This window comes from Toxorhynchites rutilus, chromosome 2 (assembly GCF_029784135.1).
Source record: "Toxorhynchites rutilus septentrionalis strain SRP chromosome 2, ASM2978413v1, whole genome shotgun sequence".
In the NCBI taxonomy this organism is placed as follows: domain Eukaryota; kingdom Metazoa; phylum Arthropoda; class Insecta; order Diptera; family Culicidae; genus Toxorhynchites; species Toxorhynchites rutilus.
The window spans coordinates 325,659,289-325,679,419 of record NC_073745.1 but is presented as its reverse complement, the minus strand read 5'-3'; the positions used below and the strand labels follow the sequence as shown (position 1 = coordinate 325,679,419).

Below are 20,131 nucleotides of genomic sequence, written 5' to 3'. Positions count from 1 at the left end.
GTAGTAATGAAATGAAGTAAAATCAGGATCGGTTCCTTTCCAGTTAATACAGTCTTTACTGGCTAGCTAATAGATCTCCTGGGAAAATATTGGACAGATTTACTAAATTTGGTTTCACATGTTTAATTGTTTGATTGTATATCTCTGGATTTTACAAATATTGCTTCGACATAATGTTGCCTAAAGAATTCGTTGGCATTCACAAAAACCACATCAAAGAAGGGAAAATTTCCAAAACCAGAGCATAATACTAGCTGTTTTAAACAGCTTTAAGGGTAAACAGCCTGTTTACCCATAAAGAATACCGCGATGCAGCGCAGTTGCATTTTGTTTTTCGTCATTTCAGCTGGAAACACTCCACATAACAACACAATGCTGTTGATTCAGTTCAGCCACGTTCGGCACGAAGTGGCTCCTTTATGATGGCGAAGATCTGCGTCGCGCGATAACATCGGCAGCTGAAATATGAACGAACTCTCGTCCAAACAGTGTCCAATATACAATACAAGATGCACCACGTAATAACCGGGAGACTGCACGAGAAACTATTTCAGCGGGGCGCGGTTTTCAACTTGATGTGAAGTAACGATTGAGATTTTTGAGCTGGGAAATTGCGTGCGAGTGTTCCGTAGCACAATAAAATGAAAAATACGAAAAAGGAAACAACAATAAATATGTTTCTCATGTCGAAGATGAGCTGGGTGAAAAACGAGTACAGTTTCGTGATTGTTGTTTGTTGCTGGGCTCAAAATATCCGATGCACAATGGATTGTTTTGACGCGGTGAGCAATAAGTAGTGGTTCTGAAATATGATGCAGCATTTCGTGAATTCCGACCGTCTGTAGCCAAATTCTTGGCTGTCGTTCAGTTGTGACCTCAAAATGTTGGAAACGATTCAATACCAGTGTTGTGTTAATTGATTTGTTTGAAAGCTTTTTCAGATTTTTCGGTGGAACACCGTTGAGGAAGTGTGATTGTAATCCGTGGTAAATTATATGTTTTCTTGAAGAGGTTCTCAATTGATAGTTTATTTAAATAGATGTAAGAAAACTATCGACAATTTTTTATTTCATTCAATGCATAGCAATAGAATATAATTATTATTACATTTTACAAAACATTCTTTAGCAGTATTGTTCTGCGATTACGACATGGTCACATGGTGTTCTCTTTTTAGTCATTGACGGGTGTTCAATAAAAAATGAGAATTTCTTCAGTGATATGGTGAAATAAGAAAATTATTTCAAGCAATTCTGTATTGACGTAGGACTACGTCTTTCATTTCTATACCGGGGTGTAAAATCAAAGTTTCGAAAACGAAAGCGTTACGCCGGAGACCGAGATTTCGAGCGTTAATAGCTCCTAAACAACTGAACGAAATGGTATGATAAACACTTCATTCGAAAGATAAAATGCCTACGCGTTCTATACTTGTTACTTTTTGATCCAAAAACTTGTTTCAATAGTCTTAAAATTGCTTTCAAAACAGGCTATTGAAATCACCAATCGGTATATAAGCGAGCGCCACTCGGAAATCCACTCAGTTTTAATTGAACAGCGATTGGAGCATGTTGTCGCTGTTGTGGTGAAGCTCTTCGTTTATCATGAAAGCGCGGATGAACGGTGTCACCAAGAGCTTGTTTGTGCACCCTAGGCCAGAAGGGAATCCATCAGGAGGAGAGTGATGCCACAAACGGTTCCCCGGGAAGACATCGCTACACACACATACACGCGCAGAATTCTTTCCGTTTGGATGCCATTCAGCATCGAGAAAGTTCCGGAAAGATCTAATCATTGCTGGAAAATAATCTGCCAGTTCCTCTGGGAATTTAAAAATACATTGATGTGAAAGAGTTTATTTTAATGTTTTCTAACCATATAACACAGCGATCAAATACAATTGATTTTGTAATTTTTCAACCAAGTGTAATTCGCAGGAAAGCTTCTGAAGATTATTCTTCCCCATCAGTAGGATATTTCCGTATCCAATATTGTCTGCGTACGCAATCGATTATTGCTCAGTCGCCGAAAGTTTCGAGCTCAGAGAGTTCATTCCCCTCTAGTTTGCCTTCCAAATTGCCATCGTAAACCACACCTTATTTCGATTCAATCACACACAAAAAGCATACTTAAGCGATATTCTGGTGGTGAGATACATTCATTTTTCGTGAGGACATCGACAAGACAACATCGTTGCCTAACGTGCTGGAGGAGGTGGACGGCGAAGGATCGACACATACACGCGCAGAATTCTTTCCGTTTGGATGCCATTCAGCATCGAGAAAGTTCCGGAAAGATCTAATCATTGCTGGAAAATAATCTGCCAGTTCCTCTGGGAATTTAAAAATACATTCACGTGAAAGAGTTTATTTGAATGTTTTCTATCCATGTAACACTGTGACCAAATATGTTTCAATCAAGTGCTATTAACAGATGGTTATCGAGTTAGCATTAACCACTGGTGGACTTCCAGTATCGAGGAAAATGTGGAAATATCTAATCGTTGCTGGAAAATAATCTGCCAGTTTCTCTGGGAATTTAAAAATACATTCATGTGAAAGAGTTTAATTTAATGTTGTCTATCCATGTAACAATGTGACCAAATACATTTGGTTTTGTGATTTTTCAATCAATCGCAATTAACAGGATAGCTTCTGAAGATTATTTTTCCCCATCAGTAGGATATTTCCGTATCCAATATTGTATGCGCCCGCAATCGATTATTGCTCAGTCGCCGAAAGTTCCGAGCTCAGAGAGTTCATTCCCCTCTAGTTTGCCTTCCAAATTGCCATCGTAAACCACGCCTTCTCTCGATTCAATCACGCACAAAAAGCATACTTAAGCGATATTCTGGTGGTGAGACGCATTCATTTTTCGTGAGGACATCGACAAGACAACATTGTTGCTGAGGGTGCTGGACAGCGAAGGATCGAGATCTGCCCTGTAACGCAGTTTGTTTGAAACTGTGAGGGAGCACAGAGAAGCCGATCCTTCAGGAGAAGAGAAGATGACCATCGAAGCAGCCGCTACACACACACATACACGCACGGAATTCTTTCCGTTTGGATGCCATTCAGCATCGAGAAAGATCCGGAAAATAATCGATCAGTTCCTCTGGGAATTTCAAAGAACATTCATGTGAAAGGGTTTATTTGAATGTTTTCTATCCATGTAACACTGTGACCAAATATGTTTCAATCAAGTGCTATTAACAGGTGGTTATCGAATTAGCATTAACCACTGGTGGGCTTCCAGTATCGAGGAAAATTTGGAAATATCTAATCGTTGCTGGAAAATAATCTGCCAGTTCCCCTTGGAATTGAAAATTACATTCAAGCGAAAGAGTTTATTTTAATGTTTTCTATCCATAAAATATCCATATAATACATTTGGGTTTATGATTTGTTAATCAAGTACAGTTAGCAGGAAAGCTTGTGAAGATTATTCTTCAGAACAAGGTTTTTCGTATCCTATATTGGATGCATAAAACCTTGTGCCTCCAACGTAACGCTCTCGTTTTCTCGTCCCCCAAATATTGATTCATTCAGAATGGATTTAGATTCAACTTCAAACAAATGATCTCTAAATCAACGATAGTCCTACGTCACCCTTGCGGTTATTTATAACTATAACCCACTTCCTGTTTTTTTTTACTAAAAACATAAAAATTGTTCTTCAGAAAAAAGTCACAAAAGGGTTGTGTCCGAGACCGCGTTGACGTACGATTCTGTTAGGCTATCTGTTGCATGCAGATTTTGGATATGTTTGAAGAATTACATCGTTAAACTCTTCGATAATGATTTGGTGACCCTGAAAATGGCCGTTTGGTTGTTGGGTATTGTTTGTTCACTCCTCCAGTGTTTACAACCGAGTGATGATGACAAAAGGATGGTAATTGGTCGTTGAATGGTGCGTATCACGAAAGAAGATGCCGAAGTGGAACCAATAATTGCAAGTACATGGGCCGCCGCTTGTGTCGTCAATTTCGACCAATCAGAAGTGGGTATTTCCGTTAGGATAGGGGTTGAGATTTTCCAATTGTTCGATAGTTAGTTTAATGACATATATTATTTTATTCAATGTAAAAAATTGTATGAAATACCGAAATATATTAACGTAAAAATCTCATCAATCCATCATGAACTGAGCAATAAGCATTTAAAATTGGACAATTTTCACGAGGTGCTCTTTTTTCGATTTTCAATTTGTGCCCCAATATGTTCCCGAAAGACGTAATCCTACGTCAAAAAGTCAGTGAATGTTGGCAAAGGGGCCATGCTCAGCCGTACAGCGCAACTTGGTGGAGATGCTCTCACAAGAGCGCTGGACGGCACTGATATCCTTGCAATTCCGGATCCTCGTGGTGTCCGTGGCCCGCCCATTATTCTTGTACACCAGGACACTGAAGGAGCCGAAAAAAATCTCGGGCAAGTTGGTCGGGTTCCGTTCCTTGGGTACCTATGATATCAAACGTCTTTTTTGCGTAATAGGAAATGCCTTGTCCGGCCAGAAGGCGTACTTCCAATCAGCATGATGCTTCTCTAAGAACGGAACCAGAATCTTCTCCAGGCAATCCTTCTGGTACACCTTCATGTTGATGGCAAGACCGCTCGGCTTGTTAAACCAGGGCTTTGAAATCTCTTTGTCGGAGATTGCAATATACAGCATATTTTTCTTCTCAAACTTATGCTTGTACTTATACTTCACCTCAAAGGGGATGGACGGCTTGTTGTTGATATAGTACCGGTCATTGTCGGGAATGTGGAACTTTGACAGTGGAAAATAACTCTCGTCGTTCAGCACGAACGACGTCCCGCGATAATTCTTCGTCATCCAACGGCGCTGAGATTTCACGGTCGCTATCAGCTCGTCCGTGTACTCTGGGGACCTAGTCTTCTTCCGACAGACAATAGCCTCCTGCTTGAGGGTTCTGTGGATGTAGGAATGGGAGCAGCGAAATTTTCGGCCGGCGTCATGCAAACTTTTACCGTCCATTTTCAGAGATTCCTTCTTCTTTTTCGTCATGATCTTCGCCGGACTGCCTCTACCGGTCTTCCGCTCGACGTTCCGGGATACCTGGATTCGGTAAACAGTGCTCACCGGCACATTTACGTTCCGAAAGTGGTCTACTGTAAACTTTTTTTTGACTTTCACGCGGTACGAAGAACCATACAACGCGCTCGCGGAGTGCTTTTTGTTTTGACGCCATCTTTGATCGAACTGACAGCACCCGAGCGAAAAGAAACGAGCAAATCGTTTCTAGGGAGCCCAGAGAGCAATTTTCTCGGTGAGAAAAAAAATTACGCTCTTTAGTTTTTTACAGAAACATATTGAAATAATTCTCATTTTTTATTGAACACCCGTTATGAGGTATTTTAAACCGCGAAATGTTCGTAACCGGTCTTGCTAGTGGTCATCATCGTTCGACTATTTTTGAAGACGTATGTGCTGTTTCATTAATGAGTATCATAAAATGAACATTCAATCAACCGTCGAACTAAAAATGTCATACGACATCTCATTATTTTTTTTTCATTTTATTCATTTGATGTTTGTCGTTCTGTAATTAAACAACAATGTACACGGGGAACGCTCACCCCTTGAATCATTAATTCAACACATTTGCGATTGATAGGGCGAGTTCGACGGCTGCTTTGATATTAGCAATCCGTGTAAGTACCTTTCATCGTGTATGGATGTGTGAGGAGGTGGATGTATGTGCGCAGCTACGCTTGAAAGCATAATACAGAGAGAAAAGGCATTCATATCATTGGCAGTCAAATGACATTCAAACTTCGATTAACTTAGCCGGAATCAAAGGAGAGCTACGTCTACGAATCGGAGAATGAAAATAGAATATTTTGACCACTCTTCTGTGTACGGTCGATAAAAAGAGAGAATATTTGAACATTCAACTGACGGTCGGCGATGGACGCCGACTATGTGTTAACCCTTTACGGTTGTTTGTCTGCTCTCAGCCACCACACCGAGTAGTCATACTAAATACTTCATTCAACGATTTAATAGTTTACATTTTTTTTAAACGAATTTTAATGTCTAGAAAACTTTTTCACGTACGTCTACGGAGTTTCTGTGCATAATAGGTAACGATACTCGGTATAAACAAAATATTATTAGCGTGAAAAGATAAGAGGGTCTCTTTCAAGGGAAATGAATTCCGATCGCAAAGGGTTAATTTATGATGTGACAAATACATTCTCGGTGACATCCACATTGCATATTGAGCCGTAATTTTCGCGCAAGGGCACTATGTGATGGGCACGATTTGATCTACTAAGTCTTCGACATTCTAATTTTTGACGTAGGATTACACCTTTCGGGAACATATTTTCACTAACAAAATCACACGTGCACTCAATCAATCGTGAGTCACAAAACACTAGACGATGTCTGAGAACCCATATATCATGATTTCGTTTTTCGTCGCTAAGATCGAAATCATTCCTTGGAAACGTCATCTTTACCATTGCCTAAAGCTAAAAATTGTCTCTAGATAATCTCTGCAAAAATGGCAAAACTTGTTGATTAATTGAAAAAGTAATTGTAAACAAATAATTCTATAAAATTACGGTAGAAGTTTTTGGATAAAATATTTTAGAAATTGAGAAAAGTTTCTTAACATCAATGGTGTGCTTTTTTTACGCCTATCACTGTATTCAAGTATCTAATTTTAGGCAAAAAATATCAGCTTATTGTGATTCACGAGGAGTCGAGTCCAAAGAACTCCACCTGTAAATAACGGATCTCTATAGTAGCATGTCCTAAAACTACCCCTAAGCTGTAATAGCTGTTGCTGTTATCCATGTTTATTATGTAAAGAAAGAAATAGACAAACTTCCAATCACTCACCATAGTAAATCGTGATTCAAACTTAACCGTTTGTTGTTGGGTATGGAGGCCTCAAACATTTTTAATATTTTGGCTACCAACCAATTTTTTGTGCCGAAAAGTTAATAAATGTTGCAGAAAACATTTGGTGACTCAACTATGTGAAAAACGCCGATGTATGAATGATATAAGGCATTCAAACATGGCCGAGAAGAGATAACCGTCTACCTCTTCAATTGATGAAAATATCGACAAAATTAAAGGAATGGTGCTCGTAAATCGTCATTTAAGATTGAAAGAGCTAGCCCGTGAATCAAAACTCATCATTATCTCTCACGAGACCGTTCGTCATATCTTGGTTGATGATTTAGGTATGCGAAAAATCGCAGCACGACTAGTGTCAAAACGGCTCAAATTTCTTCTAAAATTTCATCGCAATCGAGTAGCTCAAGACATGTTTGAACGATAAAATTCTAACCTAACGTCATTCCAACGAATAATTACTGGCGACGAGACATTGGTATGACCTTTTTGACGTGGGACTACGTCGAACCGGAGTATATGGGGGGTAGAATGAAAACATAAACACAGAACTTGCAAGAAAAAATGAAAGATTCCGAATGCTTAAAACTCGAACATTTCTTATTGTATCGGAAAGATGTTTGCATCAATTGATAGGGAATATTTCTACGCATCTATCGCAATTAATAGAATGTTATTTTTCATTAGCTAAACAATTGAATAACTGTAAAATGTTAAACGTTATCTAAACGCCCTAACTACCTCGTTTTGATTGGCCCGATTTACGGTTTCCCCAACACAGCCATCATAACCAAGCAGCCTTGGGGAAATCGGCATTGCAAATACATATACTTTAATTTTTTGTGTTAGGGAACACATTTCGGATTTTTGTTCTCACCGAAATGTGTTCCCTAACACAGACTTCAAAAACAAGCAGTGTTGTGGAAATCGGCATTGCAAACACACGGGGGTATTTTTGTTCCGACTGAAATGTGTTTCCCTAACACAGACTTCAAATCCATGGAACGCGGGGAAATTGGTATTGCAAATTAATTCAAGTCGAAGGTATTTTTTGTTCCGACCGAAATGTGTTTCCCCAACACAGACTTTAGAACCAAGGTGGCTGGGGGAATTGGCATTGCAGACTTTAAATCCAAGGAGCGTGGGGAAATTGGTTTTGTAAATAAATGCAAACTGTGAGTACTTTTGTACTCGCTTGCCTTTGTGCAGACTAGAATACGTTTCCTAAACACGTTCTTCTAAACTTAGGAATCTGGGAAAATCTAGCAGACATTAGAGGCGAATGAACTTTCAAGTTTGAGGCTCTATAATATAAAAAGTATAAGTTGAAGTTGTTGATTCATGCAAGCAGGGGGTACTTTCTTCACCCGTATGTTTTTTTGCACTCCGAAATGTGTTTTCCTAACACGGATTACAAAAACGGGTACGAACACAACGCTTTGGCTCGGTTATTCAAGATTACATTCAAAGATATGCCTTCATATCTTCTGCTCACTAAATTTCTGGCAATGCCTGGTGCCTGAAGTTCATCAAATCAAGAAAATTCGCGGTTCGAGAAGTACGTGCACTTGAGAGATGCAAACTTCAGAGGGAAATGTAAAATAAGATAATCGTTTGATAATTCATCCGTTCACATATTTTGTCCTAGGCATCATACCAAACGTGAATGGACTGTCATTAACTTTATTTGTAACGAAGAACATAATATATCACAATGCATGAATTGACCTTACATGACATTTATTCAATCTCTTTACTCACAAAGCAAATATATTAAATTCGATTGAATTCGGAAGTTGTTTAATTCAATCAGAAATTTAATCAATACAAACAAATGATTACTAAGCTGAGCTAGTCCCACGTCAACTTTGCGGTTATATCATAGCTATAACCCACCCATTTTTTATTTCCGATACTTAAACTACCGCTTCGTGGGATCCGTTTTGTCAGCATTGAAACATAATAACGAATTCACTGTCTGGACTGAATTCAATTCCTGAATACAGCTATAAAAAGTGTTCCGATGCCTGGATTGCTCGCTGTGAAAAGTTTATTTGCTTCAGAAGAGGACTGTTTGAAAGGCGGTAATATAAATATAGATGATAAATAACGCATTATTTTTTAAAAACACAAATCCCCGATATATAGCTGACAGAATGTATTTTTTTTCTAACAGTTTTTTTTCTCACAGTACACTCTCTTTATTGATTATGTTCTTTATTGTACTTTTTTGCGGCTTCGTCGATAGGAAGAATATCAACATTACTCCTATAAAGACGAAACGCCACATTACTAAGAATTTGATCCCAAGATATGGAAAACAATAGTGTTAGTGAAAACCAAAACAAACACTTTTTGTCTCTTTTGTCACATAACTTCGATTGATTATCAACTATCAAATAAAGATATATAATCTAATAAACCTTTTCCTAATTTCCAGATTCCACCCTGCTGTCAGCCACCTACGGGTGGCTAACTTAGCCACCGGAGATGTACTCCAACAAAACGCTGCCTTCGGCTGTTGAGAAGCGTCCGTCCGACAAGCAACAGAGCTTCATCCAACGGTTCTACATTTTCAACCAACACAGATCCACTAGTCCCAGCAATAACACTACACCACCATCTTCTCCCGATAGATCACCGTCTTTCAAGAAGCTGAAACGAAAACCTCCCGACGGCAACGAAGACGAGCAACAGCACTATAGCGTTCAACGGTTGAAGCAATTTTGGAACAACCGGTTGAGTCTGACTGCGGGTAGTGGTGGACAATCAACCAACGAAGCTACCCTCTCGAGGAAGCTTAAAAGCCTTACGCTAGGACCATCGAACCCATCGAGGACCCCAGCGACGCCGGAGTTTCTCCGACGCAACGGTTCAACGCGTGGATCCGCCTCGCGAAGAAACATCGTTCGGAATAGTTTGGTTCCGCTGTATTCCAGCCAAGCAGAAAAAAAGAAGAATAGTGAAAGTGAAGTCGCGCACCTCGGCCCGAAACGAACCAGCCTGGTGTTGAGTCCGATCAATGACCAGAAGCAAGAGAAACGCACCTGCGTGGAACGAATCGCCAGCTGCAATGCAGGTTTCCCTCTGGTGACAACAACCCCCGACGGAGGACGAATAAGCTGGGCAAAACGGGCCGAGTTACTCGAAATCAGATCTTTGGGTGCCCCGGGTGGACCCCAGGAAGCCAAACGAGACCAATCGAAGATGCCACTGAAGGGCGAGAGCTACGTGAGTAGCTTCATCGATGTGGATATTGTGCCGCTGGCGAGGGAGGAGGAAACGGTTGCATCCCCTCCGAAAACCTCCAAACGAGATTCGCTGGAAAGCAGGAAGAGCTTGAGTCCAAGTGAGTCACACTCACTCGGGAAGCGCCATTCTACCATACCAACGAAGAAGGTGAGCTTCCGGACTACGTCCTCCCCGTACAATAGGAAGCTTTTGTATCCGAATGGTAACAAGGTGACGGCGTTGACGAATAAATTCAACAAGTTGATCCAGCAGGATGCGGGTATCCTGGAGGAGGTCCGCAAACGAGGTGGTTACCTGCACAAGGCCGGTGGCCACGTCTACAAAGTTATCGACGGAGACGGGGGAGGTAGCCTGAGGAAGAAACCCGACCGTGGAGAGGAGATCGGGGATGATGTTTCCGTTGGAAGCAAGGGATCCTTGCGCAAAACGAGCGTCAAAAAGCGTCCATCTCTGCGGAAGAACATGTACCGTAAACCGGACTGGGAACCGAACAGGGATTCTTCGTGTGTGAAGAAGGCGCTGGAAGTGTTCGAACCGAGTCAGGGTCACCAGCCGGATGTCAAACGGCTGAAGCCGAAGGTCCCAGGCAAAAGTGAGCAAGTGATTCAGAAGACCAAGGAACTTAAGTGCAAGAAACCGATCCAAATTGAAGCCAAAAGTTGTGATAAAGATAACACTAGGGAGATAGTGTTAGACGAGGTGCCAAATAGTATTAGCGAAGTTAGTATTAGTGACAGTAGGGTTGAAGAGCCAAACAATACTCCGACTGCTGAAAAGATTGTAGAATATTCCGAGGTGAAGAAAAAGTCAGCTCCCGATGGAGCTGTCAGACCCGCGTCTCCCGCAGTTGACAATTCCATACCGAACATTGCCAGAGTGACTGATGAAACGGATAACATCAGCTCAAGATCGAGTGATGCGAGTCAAAAAACGCCGCCACCAAAACAGAAAAGTACCGTCCAGAAAATATACGAGCGAATCATGTTCCGCTCGACGAAAAAAATCAACTTCGGTAGCCCGGAACGAACCGCCAGTGAATCTCAGCTCAACACTAGCTCTGAAAGTGGTGGGATCTTCAGCCCGAATAATTGGTTAGTGCGAAAATCGTTTGTTTCTTCCATTGAAATCCCAACAATTCGTGTGGAGAAGTCTGTTGAGTGTGTTCCCACCTATTCCGATCGAAAGATAGTGGATGCAATACGATCACTGGACGAAAAAATCGACAATTTGTCCAGAAACTTCAATGAACTCTCACTGAATGATAGCGAGGAGTCCAACGCCAAACCGGTGGTACAACCGAACAATTCCTTCCTGTTTCGGAGCATGTCCAAAATTGGTAGCGAAAGCGAGACTACTGTTAGCCAACTGGACATTGCCCAAGCTGTCAATACAGTGGTAATCAACAAATCCGTATCGATGGATGATCACCACTTCCCTTGTCGAACCAATTTGGATCGTCTCAGCTTCAATGAGCATGTTCCGGTGGTGATTGTCAGTAAACCGACGAAAGAGATCGAAAACGACTACGAATTGGTATCCAGGATGGAATCACCAGATACTCTGGATGATTGCTCCACGAAGAGCAGCACAATGAGCTTCGACATTGCGGAACTAACCTCAAAGATCGAGTCCTTCGTGTACAAAGCGAAGCACTCTGAGAATATTTACCAAAGCCTCAATGCCCCCAACGAATCTATCCGTCCCCCCGAGCAGACCGAGATCGACGCACTGAGCGTCAACAGCTACGAATCCTTCGAAAACTACGAATCGATCGAGCGATCGAGCAGTTCCTCTCCGAAAGAGGAGGACACATACGAAATATGCAACCCTCCTGAGCCACTGCCACCGCGGAACGAAAGCAAGCAGCACAGCGTTTCTCCCAACGATCTGGCGATACCCCAACCGAAACGGAACCTCGCTGGATCTCCGAAGTTCTTGCCGAAGCACCAACCCAGCTACAACTTGAACTACGAGAGGATCAAGTATGACAAAACTCCGCCACGACCACCGAAACCCGAACAAGTTCCACTGCCACCCCGCAATAACGTGTCTTCCATGGAACGGAGCCCTCGGGTACCCTCCGTATCGCCAACTCTGTCCGAGGAACCAATCTACGAAGAGAACATTTACGACACCATCAAGAGCATGGATTACGACGATCCCGCGGGAAGTGCCGAAACGGCGATAATCAGCCGCCACAAGGCGTTCCTTCCGCCGGACAGTATCTCGATCGTTTCCTCGAACTGCTATGAATCGATCGGATCTAAACTGGCGGTGGACTACTTGCGGCACCACGGTGGAGCGGTCACGCTGCCTCGGATGGGATCGATTTCGACGCTCGCCTCCGATCAGATCACCAACAGTCTGTACGGATGCCACACGGAAGCCCAGAGCTTAACACCTCCTAGCGAGCGAGGAAGTGACACAAGCCAAAACAGCGCCGAGTGGACGGATATCTCGGATGACGAGGACGACGAGGGGAGCGATTCGCGGAGGAGTAACTTTATCATGTGAGTTGTTGTGGGCGTTAACTGACTGCGAGTGGTATAATTGTTGCAATGTTTCATTTTAGTGTCCGCAAACGAAACAAATCCCATCAGACGCCGGTGTGGTCCCGAAAGGTACGCCACAAGCTGGTATCCCAACACCAACTGGAAGAGCAGTCACAGTTGGATCCACTCAACGGTGAGTACATTGCATTCTTTTTCTCGATATTCAAAGTCTGGAAGCAACAACCCACGTTCTGCAAGAACGCACTCTTACTTTTGCCGAAGCAGCAGCGCAGCGCGCTGCTCTCAAATCATATTTTGCATAACCACTATCCGATACGGGTCTAACGCATCAATCTTCTGTATGTATGGACTTGATTTTCGCACGGATCTACATCTCTTCTGGGCATGCAACCACAACTGATTAATGATTGCGCTTGTAAATTTTTTTTTCTTCTTCTGTTCTCCTCTTACATCTTGCACCGTTCGAAGCAAGTTTGAGGTTTGAGGCGCCAATCGATCAGACCCCGGGTCTGTGCTCCCTCTGTAGACCTACGAGTCCGCGATGTAATGCGCGATGCCGGGTTGGATAACAGATTCCAAGAATGAGCAAACATATAATGCTAGTAATTTCGTGTCGAGTTAAAGTACGGTGCTGTTAGGATTATTCAATGCTGCGATAAGAGGAAGAAGCACTATGATAAATGGGTGAAAATCTGAACTGAAAGATACCGTGTTTCAGGTTCATTGTAGCAGAAATTTTCCAATTTTCCAATGCACTGTTTAGTATGTCGTTAAAATTTAATAATTTTTATTTTGTTTTTTGGTCTGTTCGTTGTTGACTTGTCACACTTTAACTATATCTGAAGCCCTGCCAATTTAGAATCGGATATATCTCAGAACCTGTCTGATTTAGAACAAAAAATATTAAAGGAAAATGTAGTATTCTACATTCATTGTAGTTTAAAAATACGATATCGGTTTTGCTATTTTCAATCCTTCTGAATGAAAATTCGAATTTTGGGCTTGAAACGTGACATCAACTCCTACACAAACTGATAATCAACCTCATCGGCTGCTTTTTTCCAGTATCAGGCCATTGAACTTGCATTTGTAGTTTAGCTTCTGATGATACTCCAATACATTTCGATTGGGCGGAATATCGGGCAGATTGAGAGATGCACCCTAATAATAATTAATGACGTCTACTCCTTCATCGCAATACTATTGTTGGGCATTTTACTTTAGTGGCAACTTGTCAAATTCGGCGAAAGCTGGACGAGACCCCCGTGGGACCTAATGAACAGCAATACACATTTTTTCGGCATTCCTCGATATATGATATATGATATATGATATATATTATATATATGATATATATTATATATATATATATATATAGCTGGACTTCTGTCTGTCTGATTCTTATGGATTCGAAAATTTCTGAACCGACATTAAAATTAGTATGTAGGGGTTTTTGGGGTCGGGGAAGGGAGGAAGGTATTATGATAGTTCGAGACCCCTCCCCCCTTCTCTAAGGCGTCGTGCACAAATTATGTAACGCATGTAGGGGGGGAGGGGGTTTCGAGGTTTTGTTACTTAATGTGACATAAGGGGGGAGGGGGGGTAAGCGTGCTCGTTACGTAACAAAATTCAATTTTTATTCCTAAATAAATTCAGCGCCCCTATATGCTTGAGCAGTTAGCTTCGATTCTGGGGCCGAATGTGGTGTGTTTCCTGAGTCAAGATGATAAAGCACGTATTGTAACCGTGGTCAATAGGCAGCCACCGATTAATGCATCTCGAATATCGCGTTAATCTTCCAGATCATTATTTTTCTTGGCTGCTACACATAAGGTTATTCCATCGGTTCTCACAGGTGCAGAAAGAAGCAAGTGCACTTTGGTCGTTCTTAATCAGTTGGATACAGTGATCCTACGTACGTTGCAGTTTGTTCAGGAAGGCACTGTTCTTCAAATTCATGGGCTCGATTTTAAAAAAAGTTGGCGAGCTCCCTGAATTCGAAATTATTTGATATCGAAGATTTATTAACGATTAACGGATGGAGGACCAGACGAGAACCCTCGTTTTAAAATCATTTTAATCAATTGAATTTTGAAGCAATATTCTTTGTTACAAAAGGTCCAGAACGCATGGCTTCCAACCGAGTTGAACGTCGGAAGGCTATTATTTCTAGAAGTTAGAAGGATTAATACTTTCGCATGATAATTATGGATCTCACTTGGATGAAAAACTCAAAACAATCCGAAACTGGAAGTGAAACATTTTGAGTATGCAGCGAAATCGTTAGATGATCTATGGAACAACCTAGCAATCGATGGATATCCCGTTCAAGCCTAATATATTAAACCTGAAAACTCCCAAGTTAAGGAAGTGGAATTTGTAGGATATTTAGCCGAATGATTTTCCTCGTCACGTGAGAACATCCCAGTACTCTTTGCAAGTAGTCAAACGACAGGAACCGCTGCGTTGAAACAAAGAGTAGTCACTGTTGGAATTTATACAAAGTCCCGATGGAAACCAAATATGGATCAATCTGACCATTCCCGATTATATCTGTCATTCTGTCCCGCACACACACCCACATACAAGATTAGGCATTTCAATGCGAATACAGCGCAGATGAGTTGATCTGAAACAGGACCCATCAGTAGAACGACAAACAGCATCCAAAATCATACGTGCGTGAATTTCAAATTTAGTCAAATATATAGGGGAAGATGGTCCTGATCAGACCCCTTAAATTGCAAATGCGTTCCGTTGATGTTGAACACATGAGGGAACGTGTTAAATAACTACGAAGCAAACACAGAGGGCTGGTTCAGGACCACCACAACTTTTTTCAATTAACGGTATGCCCTTTACTTCAAGCATCAGGTAAATTCAATTTATATAACTTGTCTTGAAGAGCAGACCATAAGCAATCGAAATAGTTCAGTATTGTAATGTTTCATCATCTGAAAGAACATTTAACTCAATCTCAGTACTGGTTAAAAATTTATCTTTCTATCTTTTTTTTAAAAAAAATTGAAAACACGGAATGTCACCATAACACTGGAATAAAGGTTGCAAGAAAATGGTCATCATACGTTAAAATCCTCAGTTTTATGACACCTTTCATTTGACACTGCTAGAAGTTCGGTAGGTGGCGCCATTTCCGAGATCCAAGAGGAGGTCGGTTCAAGACCATCGGTCGGATTAGAACTATTTCCCCCTTGTTCTTTAAATTTGAGAACGTATTTTTTAAATTCCTAAGAAAGCGACCCTTTTGTTGAGCAGTGACAAATCTCGATGCTCGATTCAGTCTCGAACTTCTGAAAACAAACAGTTATTTTTGTATTAATCAACATCAATTTATACCAATTGTAAGCATTGATTTTCTTTCTCTGTTTGTTAGAAATTCTATGAACTTGTCAAATTTAATTCGAATAAACTTTGATTCCGGCCTGGACAAATTTTCTACGTTGATATTTTCATTATTGAATAAAATCTGAAATGTTATGAAAATTTTTCAAACGACTTTGATTTTGCGTTGCGTAACATGAGGGGTAGGGGGGTTTGTCATGCGTTACTTTTTGTTACACAGGGGGGGTAGGTGGTCCAAAAACCGCATTTTTAGCGTTACGTAATTTGTGCACGACGCCTAAGGGGAGGCTGCCATACAAATGAAACACAAATTACTGCATTACTTGAGAATTATTCAAGCAAATGAAATCAAATTTGGCATGTGGAGGTTTTAGGGTGCAATAAATGATTCTATGGTGGTTAGACACTCCTCCACTCTCACTTAGGGGGGGGGCTGCCTTACAAATGAAACACAAATTTCTACATTACTCGAGAATTGATCAAGCAAATGAAACGAAATTTGACATGTGGATGTTTTAGGTTGCAATAAATGATTCTATGGTGGTTAGATACTCCTTCCCCCTCTCTTAGAGAGGGGCTGCCATACAAATAAAACATAAATTCCTGCATCACTCGAGAATTAATCAAGCAAATGAAACGAAAAAGGGTGGCTCCAATACAAATGAAACACAAATTTCTGCATTACTCGAGAATTAATCAAGCAAATGAAATCAAATTTGGCATGTGGAGGTTTTAGGGTGCAATAAATGATTCTATGGTGGTTAGATACTCCTTCCCCTTCTCTTAGGGGGGGCTGCCATACAAATAAAACACAAATTTCTGCATTACTCGAGGATTAATCAAGCAAATGAAACGAAAAAGGGAGGGTCCCATACAAATGAAACACAAATTTCTGCATAACTCGAGAATTAATCAAGCAAATGAAACGAAATTTGGCATGAGAAGGTTTTAGGGTGCAATAAATGTTTTTATGGTGGTTAGACACTCCACCCCCCTTTCTATGGGGGGCTACCATACAAATGAAGCATAAATGTCTGCATAACTCGATATCTAATCAAACAAACAGAACCAAATTTGGCATGTGGAGGTTTTAGGAGACAAGAAACGTTTCTTAAGTGGTTGGTAATTCCTCCCCCTCTACATGGGTTGCGCTGAATAACTCGAGAACTAATCAAGCAAATGGAATCAAACTTGGCATATAGAAGTTTTAGGGATCGATACGTTTCTATGGTGCTTCGACACTCGTCCTCTCTTTCTAAGGAGAGGTTGCTATACAAATGAAACACAAATTTCTGCATAACTCGAGAACTCATAATGCAAATGGAGCCAAATTTGGGATGTGAGGGTTTTTGGGTACGAGAAATGTTTCTAGGATGGTATGACACCCCTCCCTTCTCCGAAATAGAGAGGGGGTTCCATAAAAATTTAACATATTCCAAACAAACAAACAAATTGGGAAATTTTCGGAAAACTCTGAAGGAAAATGGGAAAATTCGAAAAATCCAATTCGCATGTGTTCTACGAATACATATTGACAAGCGTTGTTAGTCCATTTGATGTTTGCGGTAACGAAATTGATCTTTGTTCGTAAGTGGAAATGGATTTTAATGTAATAAAACGCACTCCTATATCGTCTTCTACCTATATAAATAAAAATGGATCGCCGAATGTGTTGATAAGAGCAAAACTCGAGAAAGGAATTGTCCGATTTAGGTCTGTCTTCATTCTATCATATTTTCTGTATCAAACATTTATTCCATGTAACGGAGAAACATGTTATTTGCAAGTGGATGAAAAATCTTGCACGAGAATTGTGTCTGAAAATAATTTGATATTACAATGTCGAGTTATGGTGGAAGTACTGAAATTTTATAGTTAAAAATAATTTTAAAGGGTAGATTAAAAGATCAATCAGTGAACAATTCTGCGATTGGACCCATGAACGTGCGCTTAGTAAGAAAACGTGGATGTGATAACGAAAAATAAATTTTGGGCGGACGAAGTTTGCCGGGACAGCCAGTTATTTATAATAAAAATCAGAGGAAAATTTATATTTCTCGGAAACATATCCTGCCTACAAAAAACTACTGTCCCGGAAATTGTTTGAATTCCAATTCAACTTATGTTTCATCCTCCATAAAAATCTATCCGTTGACTTCGGCCACACCTGGTCATATAGCTTTCGGGTTTGCGTTTTTATTCCATCCGTATTGTTTAGCTTTACAGTCCGGTTTCCTAAAAGCCCAATACTTGAAGAAAACTCCACGGTCACATCCACGTCCAAAAGTTCTGAATTCTATTTAGAAGCCTTCATGACATTTTGACACAGTTGCCGGTCCACTGCACCGCTCTGATGCCTTCATTCACTTCTTCTCTTTTTCAATGGCACTAACGTTCCTAGAGGAACTTCGCCGTCTCAACGTAGTATTACTTGCGTCATTTTTATTAGTACTTGAGATTTCTATGCCAAATAACACGCCTTGCAATGCATTCTAAGTGGCAAGCTCTAGAATACGCGTGATCACAGTGCAAGTCGGAGGAAATTTCTTCATTGCCTTCATTCAACCATCCGGAAAACAGACAAACGTTATCACGATATCTACTGAACCAATTTATTTCAAAGGCTTGGCTGGATAAGAAAATATATTGAGCCCCCAAACAAAATCCAGCTTCTCCTCTATGAAAAATATTGTGCAGAGTACCAAATCAGATATTTTGGCAAATCTTCAATCCCTCTCTTCATCATAGGAGGTATGATTGATTTGATGAGAAAAAATCATATCAATTATCTAAAAAATACCTTTTTCACCATAGCTCTAATAGGGATTCGGAAAAAATACCTAATTTTCTAATTTGACTCATACAATACTTTCTATAGCGCTGGTGATAAGCTTTGGGAGCACTTTTTACGAATACAATGAAATAATAGATTTTACGATAAATGCAGACGATGAAAGAATGGAAAAATATTCTCGAACCGCTGAAAAAAAACAATCACACGTATCGAAAAACACATACGAAAACATAAACGAACATTTCAATATAAATTAAAGCAGTACTGAATTCTTCAATCCCCAACAAAAAATTAAGAAAAAAATTATTGGTGGAATTATCAATTATAGTAACACAAGTTGGACTCGATCATACATGATTCGATTACATACAATTTTAGACTCGATTATATACAGTATGAAAAAACACTATATTTTTATCTTCCAAATATGGCATAATTAAAAAAAAAATAGATTTCAGCGTAAAGGTTAAATGTGAAAGTGGCTATTATAAATACAATAGAGTGAAAATCGTGATTTTTGATTATTGAAGGATCACCAGGAGTTATATATAAAAAAAATTGTGCATTTTCGGGATAGAATCAGTAATATCATTTTGAAAACCACTATTTTTTAAGTTATTTTTAAATTGTATTTAAATACACTAGTGTACTTTTTGAAGTAGACCCAGTTTGAGGAAAACAGAGCCCGAAACAAAAAAAAAGATAAATAACTCTGTCATTGTTGAAATTCAAACATATGTGTAGAAGAATTTTTTCATCGAATATGATCCTGTAGCACAGGGATTCCCAAACTATTTTGGGAAAGAAACCCCTTTACTAGAATCAAGTGATACTTTCGACCTCATGGGCAAATTTCTACAGAAAAATTATCTTTATCTTATTTATACAAAAAACTTCCCAATTCAAAAACTTTGCGGTAAATTAAGTGAGTAAACTTGACATCAATTCCTCATCAATAAATACACATAAAATTCAGTAAATAGCAAATGAAATTAATAATCATTAATACAAACTACAACAATAATACTTTCTACTAAAACATTAGTCATTCTTAGAACAAGTTGGCTCACGTAACAACACTTATATAGTATCTTGGAACATTCGAGTAAGAATTTGTGATAATTAATAGGGGTCGATTTTTGTATCTTGTAGACAGTCAAAATCAGTTCTCGTTGATGTCGACTTCTGGGAAATTGATATGGACCCCATGGCACAGTCGGCAATCGCTGGTCATCAGGCAAAAAAACCAAATTGGCGTCAGCTGTTTCGTAATATTTTTTTCTGTCTTACTATGATATTCAAGTGCTTAAATCCGAGA

The 20,131-nt window shown here is 40.1% G+C and overlaps 1 protein-coding gene across 4 annotated transcripts in view; it reads left to right on the top strand.

Moving 5' to 3' along the window:
• LOC129769819 (uncharacterized) overlaps positions 1-20,131 on the top strand; it is a 266,536-nt gene that overhangs the window by 136,409 nt on the left and 109,996 nt on the right. For 3 of the 4 annotated variants that reach the window (XM_055772299.1, XM_055772298.1, XM_055772300.1), the window contains 2 exons: positions 9,332-12,653; positions 12,716-12,828. In XM_055772299.1, coding sequence (XP_055628274.1) covers positions 9,382-12,653; positions 12,716-12,828 — 3,385 coding nt within the window. In that variant the 5' untranslated portion in view covers positions 9,332-9,381. Of the gene's footprint in view, positions 1-502; positions 783-9,331; positions 12,654-12,715; positions 12,829-20,131 lie in introns of those variants that run through there. The other variant, XM_055772301.1, reaches the window with a different exon arrangement.